At 54.2% G+C, this 22,998-nt stretch overlaps 1 protein-coding gene and 1 long non-coding RNA gene across 2 annotated transcripts in view; one reads left to right on the plus strand and one right to left on the minus strand.

Moving 5' to 3' along the window:
- Positions 1-219: 219 nt before the first annotated feature.
- The window catches only part of SYNE3 (spectrin repeat containing nuclear envelope family member 3), an 86,364-nt gene continuing 63,585 nt past the window's right edge, over positions 220-22,998 (minus strand). The window contains exons 9-18 of the mRNA XM_047736453.1: positions 20,713-20,895; positions 20,048-20,191; positions 18,906-19,040; positions 15,803-15,964; positions 15,503-15,675; positions 14,960-15,089; positions 13,692-13,850; positions 10,665-10,814; positions 9,641-9,679; positions 220-2,687 (exon numbers count right to left, since the gene is read on the minus strand). Coding sequence (XP_047592409.1) covers positions 2,457-2,687; positions 9,641-9,679; positions 10,665-10,814; positions 13,692-13,850; positions 14,960-15,089; positions 15,503-15,675; positions 15,803-15,964; positions 18,906-19,040; positions 20,048-20,191; positions 20,713-20,895 — 1,506 coding nt within the window. The 3' untranslated portion in view covers positions 220-2,456. The remainder of the gene's footprint in view (positions 2,688-9,640; positions 9,680-10,664; positions 10,815-13,691; positions 13,851-14,959; positions 15,090-15,502; positions 15,676-15,802; positions 15,965-18,905; positions 19,041-20,047; positions 20,192-20,712; positions 20,896-22,998) is intronic.
- LOC125104125 (uncharacterized) lies at positions 12,753-15,590 on the plus strand. The gene is made up of 3 exons (XR_007128595.1): positions 12,753-12,827; positions 13,782-15,174; positions 15,511-15,590. It is a non-coding gene; the product is annotated as an uncharacterized LOC125104125 (long non-coding RNA).

Consider the following 22,998-nt stretch of genomic DNA (forward strand, 5'->3'; position numbering starts at 1 on the left):
GGATCTGGGCTGTGATATTCACATCTCTTTCCACGACTCTCACTCCAGGGACAGAGGAAAAATAAACACACGCAGGTCCCACTGGGGCACCTTTCTCAAATGGCACTTGAAAGCTCTTTGCGGTGGTTGTTCAGGAAGCTGGAAAGTCATAAAAATCATAACTGTCTGCATCCACTTGAAGCAGAAGAGATTACACTTGAAAAGCACCAGCGAGTAAGCTGTTATTTCACAACTGTATTTATAAGAAAGTAATGAAAATATCAATTCTTTTTTTAAAAAATTATGCAAACAAGCAGGCTCTATGGCCTCCTTATCAAAGTTTAAAAAATATGCAGAGACATCCCCCCGCCCCCGCCAGCCCTGAACATTGTAGCCCTCCCCTCCCCCTCCCTGATGGGGGCCACAGCTGCCTTCCCCGGAGTGCCTATTCCTTGTGGAGCTGCTGACATGGTGGGAGCGGGGTCCTGCCACCGTGAGCCTGGGGACAGGGGTGCCCAGCTCTGTCTGGCCTTCTTGCCTCTCCCTGTGTGGCCATGGCTAAGTTCCTCTCCTCGATGGGCCTCAGCCTCCCCACCTGCAAAGTGGGAGAGTGGAAATGGAAATTGCTCGAAGGCCCTGCCCTAGTCTGACCTTGACCTTCCAGCACCGGACCCACATGGCCCAGGGAGCACCTGGGCTCAGCCACCTGGGCCCAAGGCCTTGGTTCCCTCAGCCCTAAGTGTCCATGGTAGTGGTCTCGGCGAATAGTCTTGTGGTTCGGTTTCTTGGTATCTGGAGAAAAGTTGCTTTCCGAGTGCAAACCAACACCTCTTCTGGGCGATACCATTTTCCTGCCTGTGAATGTCCAGCTTCTCCGAGCTTCAGGGAGGCCTGGCTTTGGGCCGTTGGCCACTGGACAAGGAGAGGCCATGTGTGCAGGTCTGTGGGGCAGGGCTTGGTGCTGTCAATCAGGACCCTTCTGGGTCCTCAATTTCCCTCCCTTTAGAGGGCCTTCCTGGGTCTGGACACTTTATGACCCCAAAGGCCTGTATAACCCCACCCCCCTTGGTCTCCTCCTAGAGGAGAACAGACGAAATCAGTTTGTAAAGAATGGGCACGAGGCATTTTCTAAAAGGCCACTTAGTGTTGATTTAGGGGAAAACACGATCCAGTTATAATGCACTTAGGAGCCATCGAGAGTTCCCTGGGGAGGAAGGGACATGTTTCCGGCCTCAGGGCCCAGCATGGAGTCCCCCCACCACCCACTCCTCCCCAGGGGGTGCTGGGAGATTAACAGCCTAGCCCTGCCAAGAGGGACCCTTGTTTGGGATTTGGGGTGGCCTCGGCCATGGGCCCTTGTGAGGACACCTGTGGGACACTCTGGGCCCAGAAGACCCGCCTCTCTCTGAAGTCCCTTGTTGGAGGAGGAGGAGGCAGAGCCCCCAAGACAGGCTCAGCTCAAGGTCCATCTCTGATCTCTGTCCTGGATCCCAGACCCCTGGTGCCTGGCGTGCCGGCTGCTCCCCTTCTGGCCCTTCAGCTCCAGTGCAGACCAGGAAAAAAAGCCCGAGAGTGGCAGAAGGAACACGTCTTCCCCAGGGGTGCAGCACACAGCGCTCCCTATTCTGCATGAAGACCCCAGCAGTGAGGTTTCTTTCTTTCTCTTCTCCTTGCATAGAACACGTGGAGCCCCAGCTCAGCTGCGGGCAGATCAGTGTCAAGGCCCCAGACGTCCACCATGGCTCTGTGCTATGGGAGGCAGAGGAGGGCGGGGTTCCAGCTCTCCATACCCCCTCCCCGTCCCCACGGAGCCCTCCTGCTGTGTGCTGTTTCAGTGCTGGGGCTCCTTCCAGCTCTTCTTTTCATTCCTTGATATCACTTGTCACTTGTCACTGCTGTCACCAGGCCCGCCTTCAATCATCATGATTTCTGCTTTCAACACGGAGCCTCTAAGCTGCTGTCCTTTGTCCTCACTGTGCCCAAAGCAGGAGTAACTGGGTGCTGAGCGAGGGCCTGTGTGGCTCGTTCACGTCCACAGCTGGGGGTCTTCTCACTGACCTCTGGGCTCGGGGCTTGGCTTCTGGGCAAGCGGTGGCCGTAAGCGACATGTTATTGCTCCCGCTTTTGCGGGGAGGGGGGCGCGGGGATGGGGGGACCGCAGACCAGGGCAAAAATGCCACCCCATCCCACTGGACATGCACACTGCTAGGCATGTCCCCCCTACAAAGAGATGTCCTATATGAAACAATACAGACGGAGCATCTATGCACAGAGGATATAAAAGTCCATCCGGTATTCCCTGGTAACGCACAGTCCATCTTCCATATAAATAGACTAAGACGACACTGTATAAAAAGTGGTTTTCTTTGGGGCACATTAATACGGTATGTATACTGAGGCGGCCCCGCCGGTGGCTGGGAAGCAGCCCGGGGGCCGGCGGAGGGTCAGGGAGGAGAGTCCCCTGAGTCCCCCACGGGTTAGGTGGGCGGCGGGCCACTGTAGCGGAGCATGAGCCGGAATGAGCGGGCGAAGTTGTTGGCCAGCGAGCAGCTGCGGGGCTCCTCCCCGACCGGGAGCAGGAACAGCAGCAGCAGCAGGAGAAGCAGCAGCAGCTGCAGGGGCAGTGCCACGCGGCACGCCTTCCGGAAGAGTGCTCGGGGGTCTCGCCACCAACACGGCCACCGCCACTGCCATGGCCACTGCGGAGTCTGCAGAACAAAGGCAGGTGTGAGCGGGCTCAGGGGCCCTGAGCGGGTCAGGAGGGCAAGGGGGACGCTAGGCGAGCAGTGGCTCTGGGCTGACTAGCTGGGGCTCAGTTTGCCCGACTGGGAAGTGGGGCTAATGTCCGTTTTGCTGGAAGTGAGGATCGCTGGTTTTCTCACGGCAGTCACGGTAGGGAAGGTACCGCTGTGCTCGGCGCCACGCTCTTCAGCACCACCTCCTCCCCCTTCTCCACCTTCTGCATCACCACCGTCACCATCGACACCGCCAGTATCACCCAAAGGCCAGACACAGGGGCCCAAAAGCCTAATCAACGATCTTGCTGTAACACTCATGAAAGTTGCCAAGACACATTTCCCAAAGTCTAGAGGCACTGGCTGGGTTGTGGCCTTGTGGGATGTCCTCACTGCCAAAGAGTGCAGGCCCAAGAGCAGGCTACTCAGGGAAGTAGAGGCCCCATGGCCCAAAGACAGCACAGTGCAGGGCAGAGGCCTAGCCCTTAGGGACCTGGCCGACTAGTGTCCAATGTGGACTCTGTCACACAGTATCTCTATGACCTTGGCAGAGTCAGTAACCTCTCTGGGCCATTTCAGTCTCAGCAAGATGGGGATAAAACACCTACCCCCATTTGTCAGGTTGTAGAGAGGAGTCAAAGCAAAGTATATCTATATACCAATTTAAAAAGTATGTAAGTAGGACTACTATTGTAGAATGTATCTGTTGGGTCCTTGAAGAACCAAAGGGTCACTGTCCAGGAACCAAGAGCTACAGTCAAGTGATGGTGAGGATGACGATGACAATGAAGGTAATGATGGTGGTGGTGATGATGGTGATGACATGATGGTGGTGGTGATGGTGACAGCATGAGGATGGTGATGATGGTGGTGGTGGTGGTGGTGGTGATGATGGTAGAAGAGGTGAAGATGATGGAGATGGTGATGATGGTGGAGGTGGTGATGGTGGTGATGGTGGAGATGATGAGGATGATGGTGACGATGGTAGTGGTGATGGCAATGATAGTGATAATGGTGATGGTGATGTGGTGGTGATGATCACGATGCAGGTGGTGAGGAGGATAACAATGACGACGGTGGTGATGGTGGTGGAGGTGATGGTGGCAATGGTGAGGATGGTGATGGTGGTAAGGAAGGTGAGGATGATGATGGCAACAGCAGTGATGGTGGTGATGAGGAAGCGTTGCTGAATGTGGGTGTTCTTGGGAGGTTCTGACCTGAGCACTTCTGACTCTTCAGCTCTCACACTTGACTCACCTCACCTCCTGCCACACGATCTCCTCCAGGTTGATAACACTTGACCCTATGCCTCCAGCCTCAAGTGTTCTCACTCACCGAAGCCCTTTGCCACTGATTTTGCAAAACCAGACTTCTTATAACCCACACAGCTGAGAAGCCCTCCTGGTGGCGCTGGTATCAGCAGTATCTTGAGGAGGGGGAAAGGTAAGTCACCTGAGTCACTGAGTGAGCATGAGTTCCCAGCGACATCATGGGTCTCCCAGTAAGGCACCAAGAATACAGCAACCCTTTCACAACATTCCTGCCAGGAATGCACAGCCCGACTCCAATCACAAGGAAATACCAGGGAAATGTGTCTTGAGGGACATCCTATAAAATCTCTGACCTGGACTCAAGGTCAAGGTCAGAAAACAGAAGACAAGTTCTAGCCTAGAGGAAACCAAAGAAATGTACCAACTGAATGCAGTGGGTGACCCTGGACTGGATCCTGCACGGAGGAAAGAGGTCTACAAAAAAGGCCAGAAGTAGAATATTAAAATGATGGGATATGACTCAGTGACAAAAAGAAATGAGATTTCAAGCAACCCCAGATCCAGGTGGGAACCTTAAATGCATATTACCAACTGAAAGAAGCCAGTCTGAAAAGGCTCCATATGGTCTGATTCCAACTCTACGATGTTCTGGAAAATACAAAACTACAGAGACAGTAGAATAATCCGTGGTTGCCAGGGGCTCGGCGGGGGAGGGTTGGGTAGGTGGCGCATGGGAATTTTTTGGGCAGTGAAGCTGTTCTTCGTGGCACGAGGAAGGTGGATATGTGCCATTCCACATTTGTCAAACCCATAGAACAAACTTCACGGTGAACCCTGATGTAAACTCCGTACTTCAGCTAACAGTGATGTGTTGATATTGTGACAGATCGATTGTGGCCAACAGACCATACCAATGCAGGATGTTAATAATAAGGGAGAGGTGGGAGAGGGGTCGAGGAGAGGAACTAGCTGGAACCCTCTGTCTAGTCTGCTTGATTTTTCTATCAACCTAAAACTTCTCCCCCAAAAAAGTCTATTAATTTTTTAAAAGGCTATTGAGGCAGCTTTAAGATTTTGAATAACGACTCCGCATTAAGTAATGGAATTTCACCCACACTGAGTCTTACCAACACTGATTGTGTTCACTGGAAAAAATAAGACAAAGACAGAGGCACCCAGGACCCAGCACGAGAAGAGACACCAGAGCAGCTATGGGCGGGGAGCGCAGTCACCAGCCTGGGCTGCCCAGAGGCCAGGGACAGGAGGCCAGAGACATGCTCATGAGGCTTAGTGAAGCAGGAGCTACCATTACCTCGCTGGGGGTGAACTTCAGAGGAGTGGGGAGGTGGGCAGAAGGCAGGTGGGGTGGGTGACGGGGAGTGGGGGGAGATGAGGACATAGAGCACATAGAGAAGAACCTGTCTGGATTTCTGAAGTCAAAGACAAGTTTTAAAACCTTGATGTCCGAAGAGTTAGCACAGACTTTTTCCTACATCGGTGGTAGCCTGTCGATTCTGCGCTTGGTGGACAGATGGACAGACAGGGGCCTAGGATAACATAGCACATGGGGAGAGGCCCGGCCTGGGCTCTCTCCTCTTCAAGGTCAGAGACTGCACAGTCCCAGAAAGCCCAACCCTTTGACCAAGAAAGAGGCAAAGTTAGCCCCCAAAATTGCACAGGGAATCACAGCGGGACAAAGCCACGTTACATCTCCTCTGTCCCCACCCCAACTGGGCCCTTTGTCACGTATGGAAAACGAGCCAAGAGGCCACGCTCCTCCCACTACAAAGAAGGTGGTCACGAGTGACAAAGGCTGGCACCTGAGTGTTAAGAGTGTCATGCCCAGTGCATAGTAAAGATTTAAAAAAAAAAAGATTATTTTTTAAAAAGTTGCCATCTCACTTAGAGAACTCACTAAGGCTTCCTTATATTTGACACCTCAGTATTTCCTCTGATTGAGGACACCGACTGCGAGGTGTGTCATTATTTTATAAACCACTCAGAAAGGACACAACCCACCAAGACTCCACCTAAATCTGGGCCCCAAGGGGCCTCACCTTCCCTGTCAGGGGAAACAAGAAGTCATCCCACCTCCCAGAAAGGGGAAACAAGGAAATACAAGGTATTATCTTGGTACTGGGTGAAGTGAGGAGAGTTCCTCTTCCCTGCGAATGTGACCCACAGCTCCTGGGTGTGTGTGTGGGGGGGGGGGGGGGCTCTGAGTTTACACAATCAGTGTGAGCGAAGGAAAACAAAACAAGACACACCTGCAAGCAAAGATTTTCCATTTAGGGAAATCTCAGGTGGTGAGCGTCCTGGGTGGTGTAGGGAAGCAAGCCCAAATCCTCGTGGAGAGAAGTAGATCCTAGTAAGTCGCCCAAACTCCAGAAATGTGAAAATGTGAAAAATCACGAGTCTTAAGACCTATGCAATATGATGGAGTAAATAAAATGTGACTTTGGGTGGCTCGGTGTCTGGGGCTACACCCACAGGGGCTACAGTGTGCACGGGAGGGGGTGGGGGTTGCTCTCCAGTCGTGCAAACCGGTGCCTTGGCCCTGCCCCAGTCGACCCAGGCAACCAGAAACCCTTGCCAATCTGTTCTTCAGCAAATAAAAGTTTGTCTCCAGAAGGGCCACACGCCCCTTCCCCGCGCTCTTGCAAAAATGCAGTCGACTCACGGCCCAGTTGCGATCGAAAAAGCAATTACGTGTCCTGTGTCTAAATGCTGCAGGCACGCGTCTCCGGTGGCACCGAGCTGCCAAGTGTGTAGGCAGCTGCAAATTTAATAAATCTTAATTACTGTGTTTATACAAACAAGCAGGCTGAAGCCACTGACGTCGCTGGAGCTTTCAATGACTTGGTGCATGGAGGGGAAAAAAAAGTGCAGAGAACCAACTGCTCATAAATAATTAGCTTTGGGGCAGGTTTCCCCCCACTTCCTTTTGGACTAAAAATCACATACGAAAGGTTTTTAAGTTGGCAAGATTACAACGCCTGAAGACAGAGTCTGCTTTCTGCCAGTCGGGCGCGCGCGTGTGTGCACGTGCACGCGCATTGGCGCAGGTATGCGCGTGCGCACACACAGACCGGCAAAAACCACTCAAGAACGGAACCAAAGGGAGAAATCCCTCCACCCCCAGGAGCGTCACTGCTCCCTTTGTTCTCAGAAAGATAAGCAGGGGCAGTGTCCGCAGAAGTCTTCCGGGGCCTCACTGATGGGGCAATTAAGCACCTACTGTATGCGGGTTGTTACAGGAACTCTGCAGACCGTTAGCTCAGTGGACCCTCATTCTGTTCAGCGGAAAACTGTGGCTGAGGGACACGTGGACAGACACACACGCTAACGGTGGGTCTTAGATTCAAATCCGGGACACCAAGCCGTGGTTCTCAAAGTGTGGTCCCAGGCGGCCTCAGCATCACTTGGGAACCTGCTAGAAACTCAGGTTCTTGGGCCATCTCAGCCCCTGTGAATCAGACACGCAGAGTGGGACCCAGAAGTCTGTGCTTCAGCTGTCACATCAGTGAGCCCACCATGGTCTCTGCACACTGGCTTGTAGGCTGCGCACTTCCCCACAGCCGGCTTCACAAAAGCCAGTCAGCCAGCCAGCCAGCCAGCACAGAACTCAGATGTTCACATACTTAGTTATTCTACAGAGCCCGAATAAGCACATTTTTTTAAAGCCACATAGAGCCTGCCTGTTTTGCAAACCCTACAAAACTGTACCCAACGTCTGCCGCCTGCGGATAAGACAATCCCTGCTATAAAGACCCCAGTCTGCTGCTCTTCAGAGCCCCCGACCCAGAGACACTCACTGTCCTGAGCACCATCAGCTGGACGTGTGAGCCCTCCTCCCAGGCGCCCTCCACCCCGCCAGGACGCCCAGTCCCCGGGGTCGGGTCTCTGCTCTTGTGCTCACCCATGGATCTCAATTTCCCAGATCAGTGCTTGGCACATAGTTGGGGCTCAGTGAACCCTTGTGAAATGAATGAATGAGTGAATGAGTGGGAGACAGCAAGTGAACACAGGGCTGTGGACACTCCACATTCAGCCAATACAGGCTGCTGGGACGCTGAGCCTGCTCGGGAGGCCTGGTACCCCCCAGCCACGTGTCCCCCTACACAGAAACGTTCAGTGAGCACTTACTGTGTGCAAGGCATCAGGGACCCAGACAAGACTCCCATGGAGACCAACCAGGAGCTCCAGATCAGAAGAGGGTTCCCCATGGAGGGGCTTACAGTGCGGAGGCCACCAGGAGTCACCAGGCTAGACTGTGGGAGACACCCTGTTCTTCCTGATGCTCTTCCCCATTTCTTGGGGAGACCCTCTGTTATTCCAAATTGGGGATAAAACCAGGCCTCTAGTCTCTCTGAAAAATTCTACGAATAACCGTTCACATGATCTTCCATATTCATTCATGAAGGAAATAAAGCCAGCATTGATAATTGATATTTGATCATTCCATTTTACAGATGGGAAAGTAAGCCCCAAGAGGCAAAGCAACTCGATCCAGGCTAGGTGACGCCTGGCCCAAAGCACAGTGTTGGTCTTGTGACGGCCCCACCCAGTCGAGGGGACACCCATTCCCCTGCAGATGTGAGATGTGAGCCCCAGCCAGAGACCAAGAAGAAATCCTGGTGTGCAAAGCACCTGGAAATAGATTCCATGGTATTAGGGATCTCGAGGAACCCAGAGCTATTTGGAGCAGAGCACGCTGAAGGCTCCCTTCGTTACGGGCCAGTGCTTGGCAGGGAAACAAGTGTGTTTCCTTGGAAAAGGTGACATCAATTTACATTGGGTTTTCCCCAAAACAGGGATAACCACTGGGCCCCCGGGATGCCGTCTCCAAGGCACAGCATGGAAAGCCAAGATGTGGGCTTTGGAGCCAGAGGCCAAAGACCACCCGGAAGCTGCATGCCTGGGCTGAACGAGTCATTCCAATCCAGTCCTGGCTCAGTTTCCTTATGCTTAAGTGGAGGGAGTGATGCCTCTTGAGCATTGATGGGACAGTTAAATGAGATGCCCTGATCATGATTTAGCACGATTCCTGGCACACAGTGGACAGTTACTACCTAGCATCGAGGGCAATAATAATTATTACTCATTAGGATTATTACTGCTGTCACTGTGACTGTCTTGGCCCAGAAGCACCACAGGAGGGGCTCTTGGCACTTCTTAATGGGCCCGAGCGGAAACACCTGCTGGTAGAACAGGAAAGGCACAACTCCCTCCTTCCCCTTCTGTCCCTACCCTGACCCCTGGACACCCAGCCACCACTCAGGGGGCCACACAATCCAGCATGCCCGTAATGGTCCGGGTTTCCTTGGACAGTCCCGGTGTATACCTGTTGTCCCCACATAACTATCAACAGTGTGCCTGTCCGTTCCCCACCACATCCTGGTTTTACATGAAAAACTCCAGGGTCCTTCCTCTATCATAGGTGTGTCACAGCTGAGTACATTCTGCACCCTTCTGGGGCTTTCCCAGGGCCCCGGGGCCCCACATAGGGCAGCCCAGAGCTCATTCCCCACAAAATGTGCCTCGCACCTCATGGAACCTTCCAGAAAGCCCAGGAGTCTGGCTTCAGCATCGCAGGCCTACCAGCCTCCAGACACCCTGCCCTCTAGCGTGTGGAGCAGATGGCAGACACGGTACCTTTTGGAATCCAGTCGGCTCCCCTGGAGAACTCTGTGTCTGTTATTTTCGGGAAGGAAAGGAAAAGGGGAAAAAAGACATTAAGTGAGTGAAACTCAAATCCCAACAGAGCCTGTAATGGAATATTCATTCTGTCAGGGGAGTGTTTCTTTAAGACTTCTGGTCATCTGGATAGGCTGAACCAGCAGGTGATTCGATTTAATGAGCTTTTTAACGCACTTCAGGCCCAGGTGGGATTCTGTCTGGGAAGGCGCAGGCCAGGGGGCCCCTGCCCGGGGCTATGCTGACACCTAGTGGCCAGCACTGGTAGTTGCAGGGACAGCGGAGTTGGAGCGCCAAAGCTTGGTGTCTGGGGTCTGAAGACCCATAGGGCCCCCCGAGGCTACGACAATGGCCCCCACCTCGGGCTAGCCTCAGTTTCCCCATCGCATCTCAGAGAATAACAACAGCACCTCCTTTATAGGGTTGTTACATGGACATCACATTTCATAAAGGCTCTCATGACTATTCTCTTTTGTGCAAGGGGACATGGGGACACAAAGGGGGAAGGTGCTTGTCCCACATCGCAGAGAAAATCGGTGGGGGAACAGGGCTGGATCCCAGGGCTGAGGGCCGCGCTCCCCTCTATCACGCTTCCCCCAGCAGTGCGCTCTGAATGCTGGCTCTGCGGCTTCCTGTCTCCATGACCCTGAGACAGGTCCTGAGTCTCAGCCCCTGCTTTGGAAACTGGAGGCAGGACTGAATAGGGTCCTGAAGGTTTTAGCTCAGTAGGCAGCAAAGCTATCCTCACACATTAACCGTGATGGCTCCCGCCATCGTTCCCAGAGTGCCAGCCACACAGGGCAGCAAGACGACCATGTGACATTTTGTAACCAAGCACTGCTCTCTTGGAGTGGTCACCTCAGTCTGGAGTGTGGAGGCCCAGGGCAGAAAGTGTGTGGCCCAGCTCGTCTCCCTACGTGAGCCTGGGCTTAGCCAGAATCCCATCCCCAGGGCCTGGGACCCATGCTTCCTTAGCACCTACCAGCAGGTAGCTGGAGTCCTTGAGCTTGGACTTGTACAGCATCCACTGGTACCGCAAGTCCTCCAGCTCGTTGGAGGTCCCCCTTGCTGGCCCGAGTTGAAGGAGGTTCTCGAAGAGATGCTGACCTTCTGGCACCCGAGCCTCCAGCTCCTGTGGGGAAAAGGCAGTGTCCTGTGAGCCTTCTAAATGACCACCCCACCTGGCCGGTCACGCAGAGCCAATCAAATTTCACTTGAGAGGCGGCTTGAGAACCCCTTCAGTCAATTCAAGCCAAGGCCAGGCAGTCACTTTCAGGAACAATCCAGAATGATCTCCACGGTTACTTCCATCTCTAATGTTCTAGAACCGGGTCCTCTGGAGAGCCTGACATCAGAGTTGCCCTCATTATAAAAAGCTACACTGTTGAACATGGTTTTGTGTTGGCATGGGCAAGCCTGGACGTGGGCTATGGGGATTAGGCAGATAATCCTCAGGTCTCTGGGGCTGTAGTGATGTGGGGGTAGGAGCAGGGCTCCAAATCAGAGCACATGGGTCTAAATTCTGGCTTTGTAGCCTTGCTTTCCTCCCATCCTACTCACAGTGTGATACAGGCAGTTTGCCTAGCTTTTCAGAACCTATTAGAGTGTGAGCTGGACAAGAGTGAGGCTTAACCTGGGGCAGTCGCAAGTTGTCTGTGATACAACTGGGGTTGGGCAGTGGTGGCAAGAAATCAAGAAATGAATTGTGGCCAAATGTGAAGTAGGAGGTCCGCAGGAAGGACTTTCTGCTCATTGTCCCCTAGATGACTGGACCAAACCTCTGGCCGAGGACAAACTACTAAAAACACTGAAAAGGCATCCAGGAGTTGGCAAGAGAGTGAGGCCCATCAGGCTAAAACCTGGGAAATGATGAAGCCCAGAGAAGTAAGCCCAGTGTCAGGCCTGCTTCTGCTTGCAGGACACTTGCCAATCTGGAAGGAAGAGTTGTGAAGCAGATCATGATTTTGGCAGCCTCACAGGGCTCCAGAGACAAAGGTCAAGGTCTGGGCTCTGTAGGAGTGGAGATTCTCATAACCCGCTCCCCCTGTGGCTGAGACTTCCCAAAGGTTAATCAGAAATAAACTCACACCCTGTGTGGACTGAAGTCTGCATCATCAGGGGGCACAGGGAGCCTCCAACATTGAACTTGGATTCCCTGGTTTCAGAATAATAAAGCCCTCCTTGCCTGGAAGCCACAAACAAAATCCTCCCTGGAAAAGAGATGATCCTCAATTTCAAATGAGCCCTATACTTCTTTCGCCACATGTGATGCCCAGCACAAAAGCAAAGCAGCCACACACCTCCAAGACACTGACAACAAGAACAGGCAGAAACAACACGTAGAAGAAACGTTTCTAAGATGACTTGAGATACTAGAATTATTAGACACACTTGGTAAGACAGGTCTCTTTACTATGCTCGAAGGATTAAACACCAGGCTTAAGAAGATCAGCAGGGTTCTGGAAGCTACGGAAAGTGACAGAGTGGTTATTTCAAGAGAACTGGGTAGAAATTCTAGAACTGGGGAACATAGTATGAAAAGGTAAAGGCCTAACAGACATGTGTAAAATGAATGAGACACAGCTAAAGAGAGAATCTGTAAACTGGAAGGCAGGGTAGAAAAAGTCTCCAGAATGCAACAGGAAGAGACCGAAGGATGAACAAGACATTCGAGAAGGGAGGAGACATAGAGCCCCCAGTGAGAAGGAAGACGATGTTTCAGCAGCATCACAGAAGGAGAGGAGAAGGGGAACAAGGCAGTATGTTAAGAGGCAATAAACAGAGGCAATATGTTAAAGTATCACAGAATTTTCTAGAAAGACTCTAAACCACAGATTCCAGAATCCAGATGAGTTCCAGGTAAGAAAAATGTAAAAAAAAATTCCAAACCCTAACATATCCCAGTAAAACTGCAGAGAAACAAGGAAAAAAAGAGGTAGGCTGGGGCCTCGTTAAGCTGACATCGTGTGATATGCTTAGGGTGCGGATGTGGTTGGATTCTCTACTGAAAAGCTCTCATCAAGGGAAGAACAAAGGCAGGTTTATGATGCTGAAGGTCACTCTGGCTGCAGAACTGAGCTGTGACCTGGATGGGGGCCCAACAGGAAGGAAGGAGGCCAGCTGGGAGCCTACCACCATAATCAAGGTCAGAAGTGGTAACTACCTAGATTAACACAGTGGTAGCAAGCGGGCACAGAACAAAACGCACTCAGGAGGTGGAATCCAGAAGGGCTGGGGAACTGTTTAGACATGGAAGTGAAGGAGAAAGAAGATTGGTGGTAGAAGGATCGCAAAAATGGCTATGATGCTCCTAACGCACCTCCCTGCCATATCCATGCCCTTTGTGATATGACCTTGAGTATTTCCCATCAGGAGGTGGAGACTCTTTTTCCTCCACCTGAATCTGGCTTGGCCTTGTGATTTTCTTTGTCCAACAGAATACAGGGGAAGTCATGTACCAGTTCCTACTCTAGGCCTCAGAAGGGCTCCCCCACTTACCCTCTCAGGCAATGGCTCTGCTTCTAGAAGCCTGGGCTGCCCACAGGAGGAAAGCAGATGTGTGGTTCATCTCCAGCAGCCTGCCAACCCCCAGTAGAGCCGCCCAGCCGACCGATAACTGACAGCAAATCAGGGAGCCCTGCTGAGACCAGAAGCATTGCCCAGATGGCCTTAGCCTAGACTGCCAACCTTCAGAATCATGAGTTAAATGAAACGGGCTGTCTGAAGCCACAAACCATCGGAACGGTTTGTTACACAGCAACAGCTAACTGATATCAGAGTTGAGATTAGTAGTGATATTTTCCAAGTTCCCTAGGCTGAAGGAATGAATGGTTCTTCTAGAGTTCTTCTGAAACACGTGAACCCAAAAAGTTTAAGAACTGTTACTTATACATAAGTAAAAATGGCTCACAAGCCAAGTGTGTCCTTTTTTTTTTTTTTTTTTTTTTTTTTTAAGAACTCCCTGGTGGCAAGCACATCCACGGGGGGAAACCTTTATGTGAGAACTAACCTGCAGCTTTGTCTCCCTGGTCCTCAGATCCTTGGCGGTGGCTGTTCTCATGGCGATGATTCTAACCAGCTTGGCATTTTCCTCCTCCAGCCACTGCTCGAAGTCCCTTTGGAGCCGGGAGAAACCTTCATGGCCGCCTTCGTCCTGGAGCGGATTTGCCTGCGGAGCACACAGTGCCGTCAAGGCATCAGAGGTGAAACAGCCCATCGGCCCTGAACCCTGGGGGTTTCCACTGAGGCAGAAGGTGTGGATGGGGACGCACAAAGGGAAGGAGAGAGGCCTGGGCGGGAGGAGGCATGTCTCTCCATTCAATGTGGCCATGTTAGGAGTTTAATTCTGATTCAGGTCCGGAGGTCCCACGGGGTTGGGGTGGCCCAGGGGTCTGCCTCGGCCAGTGCTCAGGGCGCCCTGGGTCCCCCAAGGCTGTGCCACAGGATCTCGTGGATGGGTGCCTGCGGGGCATGTGGATCACGGCACTTTCAGCCCCGAGCTGCTGGAGCTATGACAGTGGGTCATCGTGGCCACCTGCTGGTGTCCTAGCAGCAGCCGCCACCATTCCTTACCAGGACGGCTGGAACAGTGGTCACCTGTGCACCACACCTGGCCCTCTCCGGGCTCTGTGGCCAGAGGGAATGTCAAAAATGCAGGGCTGTGGTCAGCGAGGCTGTGGGTGTGACCCTCTGAGGGCCCCAGGTCCCAGCTCTGCCAGGACCACCTTTCTGTGCGGACCACCTTTCCCCCACCCTAACCCCCCCACCAGTCACAGCGACCCCCGGCAGGTCATTTGGGAAGGGACAGTACAAGAATACAGGGGAGAATGAGAGCTGGCATTGGTTTCTGAAGAACCAAGAAGGAATGTCTTTTTAATGCATTTCCTTGGCTGTCAAGAGAAGGGACAGATAACGCAAGGTGGTTAGGTTAGATCTCTCGAACAAAATACAGCTTAGGGCACAAAGAGGGGCCCACCCTGCACGACTGCAGTTTGCAATCGGGGACCAGCAGGAAGCCCTCAGCCCTGCGGGGCTGGCTGGCTATCTCGTGTCTGAGGGGTGAGGACCTGTCCCCACAAGGGACGCCTCTGACCTTCCCTGGGGCCTGGGTCTGGGGTCTCTGGGTCCCTCAGTACCGTGGCACAAGGAGCTGGGGCAGGGGCATCCAGGATGGGACCCAGCCAAGTCCTGAGCCGAGCACGTGGCTGAAGACCATCCCCCATCCCTGACACTGGCCCTGGCCACCCCGCCCCGGGGAGCCCCGCGAGTCAGACGCACCTGACGGCGACGCCTGGAAACAGGATCCACGGGATCGATGAGAAACCCGGCCTTTGGGATGTTGTTGGTGAAAATCATTTTCTTCCCCGAGTCCACTTCCATCCTCTGAAGCTGCCGGTTTCTGATGAGGCTGAGGAGACAAACGGGCCAGTCACCGCAGTGATGCGATGGGGACTCGCCAGGTCACGGAAGTAACAGAACCGGGGCACCGCGTGGTAGGAGCCCATCCTCCGGGTCGTCGATCCTTCAGGTTTGCCGGAACGCTCCCCTGGCACATGCATTTCCAGTTTCCTACTGGAGACCCACGTGACCTTGTCATTAAAGTGCAGGTACCCATGGACAAGGGGGAGGCCCCAGGCAGCGTGGGCTGGAGGCTCAGCCCCAGGCTGGGACACTGCCCTTGGGATAGACCAGAGCTGCGCCTGGCATCATGCTTGGCACCCAGCGGAACACCGGCCTCCTGTTCTAAGGGCACCCCAGGGCTCTCCCCTGCATGGTAAGGGGGTGTTGCCTGAGACCAGGCTCCGAACCAGGGACCCTCACCTCAGCAGGCTTTCCTCCAGCCGCCTCAGGGCCTGCCACGATGCCACCAGCTCCTCCAGCTCCTCCTGGACCACGGCAGCCCCTTCCGGAGACGACTTCTTCATCACCAGCTGGCCGTGCGCTTCGACCAGGGGCAGCTGGGCCTCCTTCTCCGGGAGCTCAGCCAGCAGCCTCTACAGGACACGCGGCCCCGCACAGTGAGAAGTTGGGGCAGGGGTCTCCGGTCCCCGCGTGTTGATCTTTGACCTCCCAAGCCTGCTTCTTGGGAGGCAAGGGAGGGAACTGGGTAAGCCGTCTTACCTCGACTTCGACCTCTCGGGACGGAGCGTCCCAGGGGCCCGTGTCCTCCTGGTGTGACCGAAGCTTCTGAGAGACCATGGCAATCCACTGCCGCAGCTCCAACAGCTCGTGGGAGAAGGTACAGTGCTCCCGCACGCCCTGCTGGCACCTGTCCGTGAGGTCCTGCGGCACAGCCCCGGGGGGCCCAGTGTGGTCTGAGCACCAGAGGGGGCTGGGACCCTGGGCGCCCCCACATCCTACAGGCCCCCCAGTAGGATGGCCCCTAGGGCTCCCCACCCAGCAGGAACACAAGAGGCGAGTCCTCCCTTCTGCCCAGTATAGGGAATTTACCCTGGGTAGACCAGCTGTGGTTTAAAGCATCTCTAGTCCAGCATGACTTTTACAGACGGCACCGTGTCCGGACGAGGGTGCGGGCAATCAGGGCTCCCCCGCACCACCTGTGTGCACAACCCTCACACACCACTGGGGAGAACCAAAGGTCAGCGTCTACTACAACTGAACACAGGCAGCCCTGGACCCCAACCATCTCACTCCGGAGGTAAATGTAACAGACACAAGCATCTTCACCAAAAGGCACGCCCGCGAGTGGTGCTACTTGTGAGAGCCCCGACCTGGAAGCTAGGCAGGTGCCCAGCGACAGAAGCGCGGGTGTGTATGCGGAGCTATCTTCAGACAGGGGACTATTTTAGAATGAACAGTTTAAACAAGAACCCAACGCAGCACTGTGAATGAATTTACAGCCAACCTGTGGGCAGCTGGGAGCTGGACACCAAAGATAACGTTCTGTCAGATTCAATTAAAATAACATCTAAAATCGGGCAAACCCAATCCATGGTGTTCCAGGTTGAAAGTCGGGGTAACCCTCAGGTGCCAGGAGTGGTGGGCCATGACTGCGGGGGGCATGAGGGGCTCTGGGGGCCGGGGGAAGCCACTATCATTCTGTGTCATGATCTGGGTGCTGGCAATGTGGACCATTTTAAAAAAATTCGTCCAACTGCACGCTTAGACGCTTGCTTTTCTAGAAAGGATTATACTCTGATAGTTTTGGAAAATGGTCTTGCTTTTTCCTGCCCTCCTCTGGGTCAGCCCCTCTCAGCTCTCTGAGGCTGGGCCTTGTTCTTCTCCGTCTTCAGGAAAGGAGGGCGCCTGTCTGTCCTCCTGTTCACCCAACCTGGGCCCCTCTGAGCCCTCCCGCCAGCCCACCACAACGCAGTCAGACCCCCGGGTCTCTCTGCGAGCCCTGGCTGAGGCCACCACCGGCCCTGCCCTCTTGCATTCCGGATGCTGGCTGATACCACTGGACGCCAGGCCCGCTAGAGCTGGGGACACACTGACACTGCATCCCATCTTCCTGCAACAAACCAGTCACCAGAGCCCGAACAGTCACCTAAGACTCCACTGCTCTGCAGTGTCACCACACCTGCCCCTCCCGTCCCCTGGGCACCTTCAGACCCAATGCCTTCAGTGGCCTCCGGTTGCTTAGTGGGGTAGGTGCCCCCCGCCCCCCAGGGGGAGACAGGAGGGTCACCTGGGCTGTGGGGGAAGGACCTATTTGCACTTAAAGGATTTAAAAAGCCCTGAGTACCCCAGTAATAAAGGGGGGGCATGACTTCTTTGAAGAAGTATGTAGACAACAAATGAAGCATGAGACGGTTGGAGAATCCGCGTTCCCCCACTACTAATCGGGCTCAGCTGATGCTGCTTCTAATTATTATCCCGATCAAGCAGACTCATCACGTGATACAAGCATTAGCGCTCAGGCTTGCTGCTTCTCTGGGCTCTGTGGGCTCCCAAGCAGCAGGGACGGTGATTCCTTTTTCTCTACGCCCCCTGCCTCCACCTTGAGACCACTAGCCGCTAATTTATTAAGTGGAGTTAAGTCAGTCACGCAGATCAGTGGGCATCTACAGGTGGGTCCGTGTTTCCTGGACGCTCGCAGGGTGGACACCTGCAGATACAGTGAGAGCGACAGGTGTGGCCACCCCGCTGCCCCATAGCCTGCAAAGTTCCTTGTGCCCTCCTTGAACCCGCAGTGTGGAAAAACATGCTGATCATGACCCCAGCTTGGACACTTTCCCCAGCTGACGGACAAACACAGAGGTTTCTGGTCCTAATAAACAGCCTGATTTTTCCAGGAATGCCTCTCCTCCGTCAATGGATGGAAGACTGTGCTTTGGTGTGACTGAAACTTCACCAAATGTTGTTCACATTTTCGGAGAATCTCATAAGTAGAGGCGCTGGGGGCGGTCACCCACACGGGGCGCGCCTTCCTGGGACCACCTTCCACACTTACATGCCCAAAGCATTTTATTCTAACTACTGCCTTTTCTCTTTCGTATTACAGGAAAGGCATTACATGCCGTTCTTACATTGTGTGGGCCACTTAGACTCTCTATGAATTTCGGGATGACACAGGATGTTGGGAACATTTGATATTAAAATAGGCCGGGTCCCGTAGCGCGGAGAAGCCCGCCTTAGACTGTTTTCTCGAAGAATGGCTGCCTGAGGGCCGGCCCCACAATCCCCTGGGCACAGGTGACCAAGGCAGACCCGGGCCCCTATCTGAATCAGTCACTGACACTTGTCCTCAGGCCGGTTTTGAAGAAGCTTGTACCCCGCCCCACTCCCAGGGCTCAAAGGGCCGGCAGAAGGGTGCAGACCCGACAGAGCCCAGGGCGGCCGCTAGAGGGCGCTGCAGAGGAAGCCCCGGGCAGCTGCGGCGCAACTTTCACCTTGCCCTTCCCCCAGCCAACGCCCACTGCACCCCCGGGGCTGCTGTGGGGATCAGAGCAGCCCGTTCTGTTCCTCCACCTCCTGGCACACCTGGAATTGTATCTGAACTTGCTATTTTGCTGACTCATGGTCCATCCACCCACTAGAATACAATCCCCCGGGGAGCAGGGGCTTTGGCTGGCTGGCTGGTGCGGCCTTCCGCCTTGGGGCCCAGAACACTGCCTGGCGTACAGGAGGTGCTCAATAACCCTCTGCTGGGTGAATGAGGAAGAGAAGATAGGAACGGAAAAAGAAACAAAGGTTGGAAGGAATAAAGGAAGAAAAGACAGAGGAAGACCCCCAGAGTGTAGGATCCGGGAGCCTGGTTTACCTCCAGAGATCTCTGCAGGGCCTGGTAGCTGGTGGAAAGCTGGTCCATTTTGTGCTGGTGGCTGGGGTTCCCCTGGATGAGAGGCTTCAGGGCCTCCATCTGTGCCCTCAGGTCCAGCCCTTCTTCCTGAAGCCCCTGCAGGAAAAGCAGCAAGTGTGGCTGTCCTGTTTGCCTCTTGTCATGGGAGCCGATCAGGGTTGGGGGGAGAGATTCTGAGTGGAGGAGCTCAGGAGGGTCCCGGCATGATGGGGCTCCCCACCCCTGAGGCTGCACCATACGGCCATCTGACCGGTCCCCCTCTCAGAGCTGGTAAGATCTTTAAAAGGAGACAAAAATATTCTGGGACAGGGTGCCTGGGTGGCTCAGTCTGTTAAGCATCTGCCTTCAGCTCAGTCAAGATCCCAGGGTCCTGAGATCGAGCCCTGCGTTGTGATCTCTGCTCAGCACAGAGTCTGCTGCTCCCTCTCCCTCTGCCTGCCACTCCCCCTTTTTGTGCTCTTTCTGTCAAATAAAATCTTAAAAAAAAATTCTGGGACACCAGCCTGGAAGGCTTCTCTGGGGAGCAAACTCCCATGTGAATTCTTACTTGACGACCACTTCTCCTGGAGAAGAATCACAGCCCAACCTGAGTTTCAAAGCCCCCAAATGCACCATTTTTAATGTCTTCCTAAGAACCCTCTCAACAGAAGGATGAGCTCTGCCGGAGTTTTAAAAGGATCCTTGTATCACATGCATTTAAAATCTTATCAGCTCCTTATCAAGCCGATAATTATCGACCTGCAGCCTGTGCGCAGCCTGTGTGCAGCCTGCAGGTGTTTTAAAGCATTTTTTCACTTTAAAAAATCCAATTATTTAACTGAAGGCCGCTGAACTCATTAGGAACCCTTAGCAAAGCAATTTAAGGAAAACAATACCCACAGTAGACTTTGGAATCACAGAGTAAACACCACTTTGCTGGGCTCGGGAATCAGCTGTCTGCACGTACTAAAGGTCTCTCAGAGGCAGATAAATCAGTAGATAAATCAGAAATTCAGAGGAAAGGTCCGAGCTCAGGTGAGAGGCTCCGTGGCGGCTGGAGGGGACCTGCTTCTGGGCGCAGCAGAGCCCATGAGCAGAGCCACTCGGGCCCCACTGGCCCTTACCTGCAACCTCGAGAGCTGGGCCTGTTTCCGAGGAAGGTCCTGCTGAAGCCCATTCTCGGTTTGGACCCTGTCTTGGAGGTCCGAGAGCTTCTTCTGGAGGGGCTTAAAAGCAGCCCCAAAATCTTTGTGCTGGGCCAGCAAGCTCTGCAGAGACACATAATGGGCAGCACAGAAATTAAATTTCCTCACACGCACCTTGCACAACCTGCCCCTCACACCCCCACGGCTCTTTTTCCAGCCTTCTCCTGGCCGCCTCACACCCACTCAGGCATCACCCCCTCCAGGAAGGCTTCCTGGAGCCCTTGCGGGGGTGGACGCCCTCCCTGGAATCACCGTGGGGGTCCTCACATGACGGCTGTTCCGCTCTCTAGTACAGAAATCTCCTTTGACACTCCTGCCCCCCAACCCCGGGGAAGCTGGTTGTGTGTGACAGCAGTGTAGACAGGGGTTTGGGGGGCAGAGGAGGGGATGGCAGGTGCCCAGGACACCCGTTAGAAGGCTCGCTCGTTCATCACACCCGGTGTACAGATGAGGAGCTGAGGCCATGGGGACAAAGGGAGAGGGCAGGCCACTGGCAGCCGGTCGTGCCGCTGAGTCAGGAAGGCAGGCCACCCCCCTCCCTCCCCAGATGGGCTGGTGCCCAGTGGGTGGCCCGGGACACCCACCTGCAGCTTGCTTTTCCTCTGCAGAAGGCTGTTGTGCAGCAGGTCCCTGTCCCGCACAGAGCTCGCCACCTGCTCCAGGAGGGCCGCGGCTCTGTCCGGGCCGAAGATGCTCCTCAGCAAGTCCTTCTTCAGCTGCAGCCCCGTCAGCTGCTCCTTCAAGCGGGAGCTCTCGGCCAGCGCCGCCTGCGGCAGACAAGGCGTCTGGTAACCCCAGGGGCCGGCAGGGCAGGTCCGCACTGGGAGGCTGTCCTGCTGCCCCCCACCCCACAGGACGTGCGCCTTTCATGCCGGGAGCAGAGGGGATGGCAGAACAGGTTGGGGAGGCCCTGCATTTCAGGGTCACCGCAATCCGCTCTCACCCCCCCACTTCCATTAATCACCAAAACCTGGACAAGAAGTCTACCTCCTCTCCAGCCATCCCCCCCGCCAGAGTCCAGTGATCCTTTCCTCAATGACCGTCCCCCACCCCACCATCACTGACAGCAATGGGCCTACCCCCTGGGCGCTGTTTAGGACATTCTGAAGGTCTAGGGGCCTCGGGGAGTGCGGTCAGTGGGAATTCAGGAAGGCCCCCTGGAGGAGGTGACTGCTGTGTGGAATTCCGCTGTGTGGGGAGCTCGCCAGGTGAGGGAGGGCCTAAAGGAGACTCATGTGATGAGAAGCTGGCTCCCATGCAGCCGCAGTCGGACGCGGCACAGCCCAGGCCCCACCTCCTCCAGGAAGCCTGCCCTGACCACATCCCCCCCAGTCTATGCTCCCTCCTCCTGACCCAAAGCCCTGGGCCAAGCCTCAGGTTCCCGCTGATTAATTTGCCATTTGGGGTAAGCACCTCTTGGGACTCAGAGGGCCCTCAGGGGTCTTGTCATTAGCTGGCACAGTCCTTCCATTTTATTCCTGTGATAGTACTGAGATACTGAGCTACTCACGGAGCTGGGAAGGAAGAACAAAGATCGGCCCAGCCAGGTAGGTAACTCTAATCCAAGGCAGAAAGTGATCACTTCCCTCAAAGTTTCAGCAGAGCCCTCTGGGTGTTCAAGGCAGAGCTGAACACTCCTAGTTGGGGAAATCCAAGAAGGCTCCCAGAGGAGGCAGTTTTTCCAACAGCCCTGGGAGGGCAGAGAGGGTCCCTGGAGGAAGGGCAGCATAAACACGGCCGACACAGCTGAACTGGTGTAACCTTCCTACGAGGGCCTGTGGTTGGTGATCGGCTACAGAGAGGACAAGCCTCTTTAGGGAGGGGGTGACCTGCACTCCCTTTTCAGCAAACCTGGACACCATACCACAGGGGTCACAAATTCAAGCTGAGGAGTCGCCATTGTGAGTGTGAATTCTGTACTAACTGGGAGGCCTTGGGTAGCTCCGAGACTCAGTTTCCTCATCTGTAAAATAGGCATAGTCACACCCAACTCACAGGGCTGGATGAGGCTGACATGAGGGGAGACCCAGCCAGCATTTAACACGGTGCACAGCCCACAGCGGGCACACTCTAGCACACGGCCCTTCTCAACTGGGGTCAGTACACCGGCTCTTCCGGGATGAGCTGCATCCCCCGCCGAAAGATAGGAAGTCATGGTCAAGTCACCATCCCCAACTACCTCCGAATGTTGCTTTATTTGGAGATAGGGTCTTTACTGAGGTAACCAAGTTGAAATGAGGTCATTAGGGGGACCCTCATTCAGGGTGACCTGTGCATTACTAAAAGGGGAAATCTGGACCCAGATACACATGTGCAGATGGAAGAGAAGGGGAGAAGCTGTCCACATGACCCCAGAGGCCGAGATTGGAAGAATGGGTCTATAGGCCAGCGGACACCAACAACCGCCAGCAAACACCAGGTGCTAGAAGAATCAGGGAAGTCTTCTCCCCTAGAGGCTTCAAAGACAGCATGACCCCCTGGACAGCCTGATCGTGGCCTTGCTTTCTCCAGAACCATGAGAAAATGAGGTTCTGCTGCTCTAATACACCAAGTTTGGGGATTTGTTACAGTTACCCCCAGAAAAAAGTATTTCAGCCATGTCCAATGTTGGGGCCTGGTGTCTTGGTTCCGGAAGAACTTTGTGGGTCCATAGACTACTCAGGCTCAGTGTAGGAGCTGAGCCAAGAAATATAGGGCTGGCAGCCTGAACCTGGCCCATGAAACCCATGCTTCCTGGGAAAGGCTGGTGAGCGTAATCCAAGACATGATCGCATCCAGCAAACAGCATTTAAACACGGACAAACCTCAGTCCTGCCCAATTTTCCAATACACTGCTCTATGAAACTCCTGGCCTGGCGGTCCTGAGTCAC

Source organism: Lutra lutra, chromosome 7 (genome assembly GCF_902655055.1).
Source record: "Lutra lutra chromosome 7, mLutLut1.2, whole genome shotgun sequence".
Classification (NCBI taxonomy): domain Eukaryota; kingdom Metazoa; phylum Chordata; class Mammalia; order Carnivora; family Mustelidae; genus Lutra; species Lutra lutra.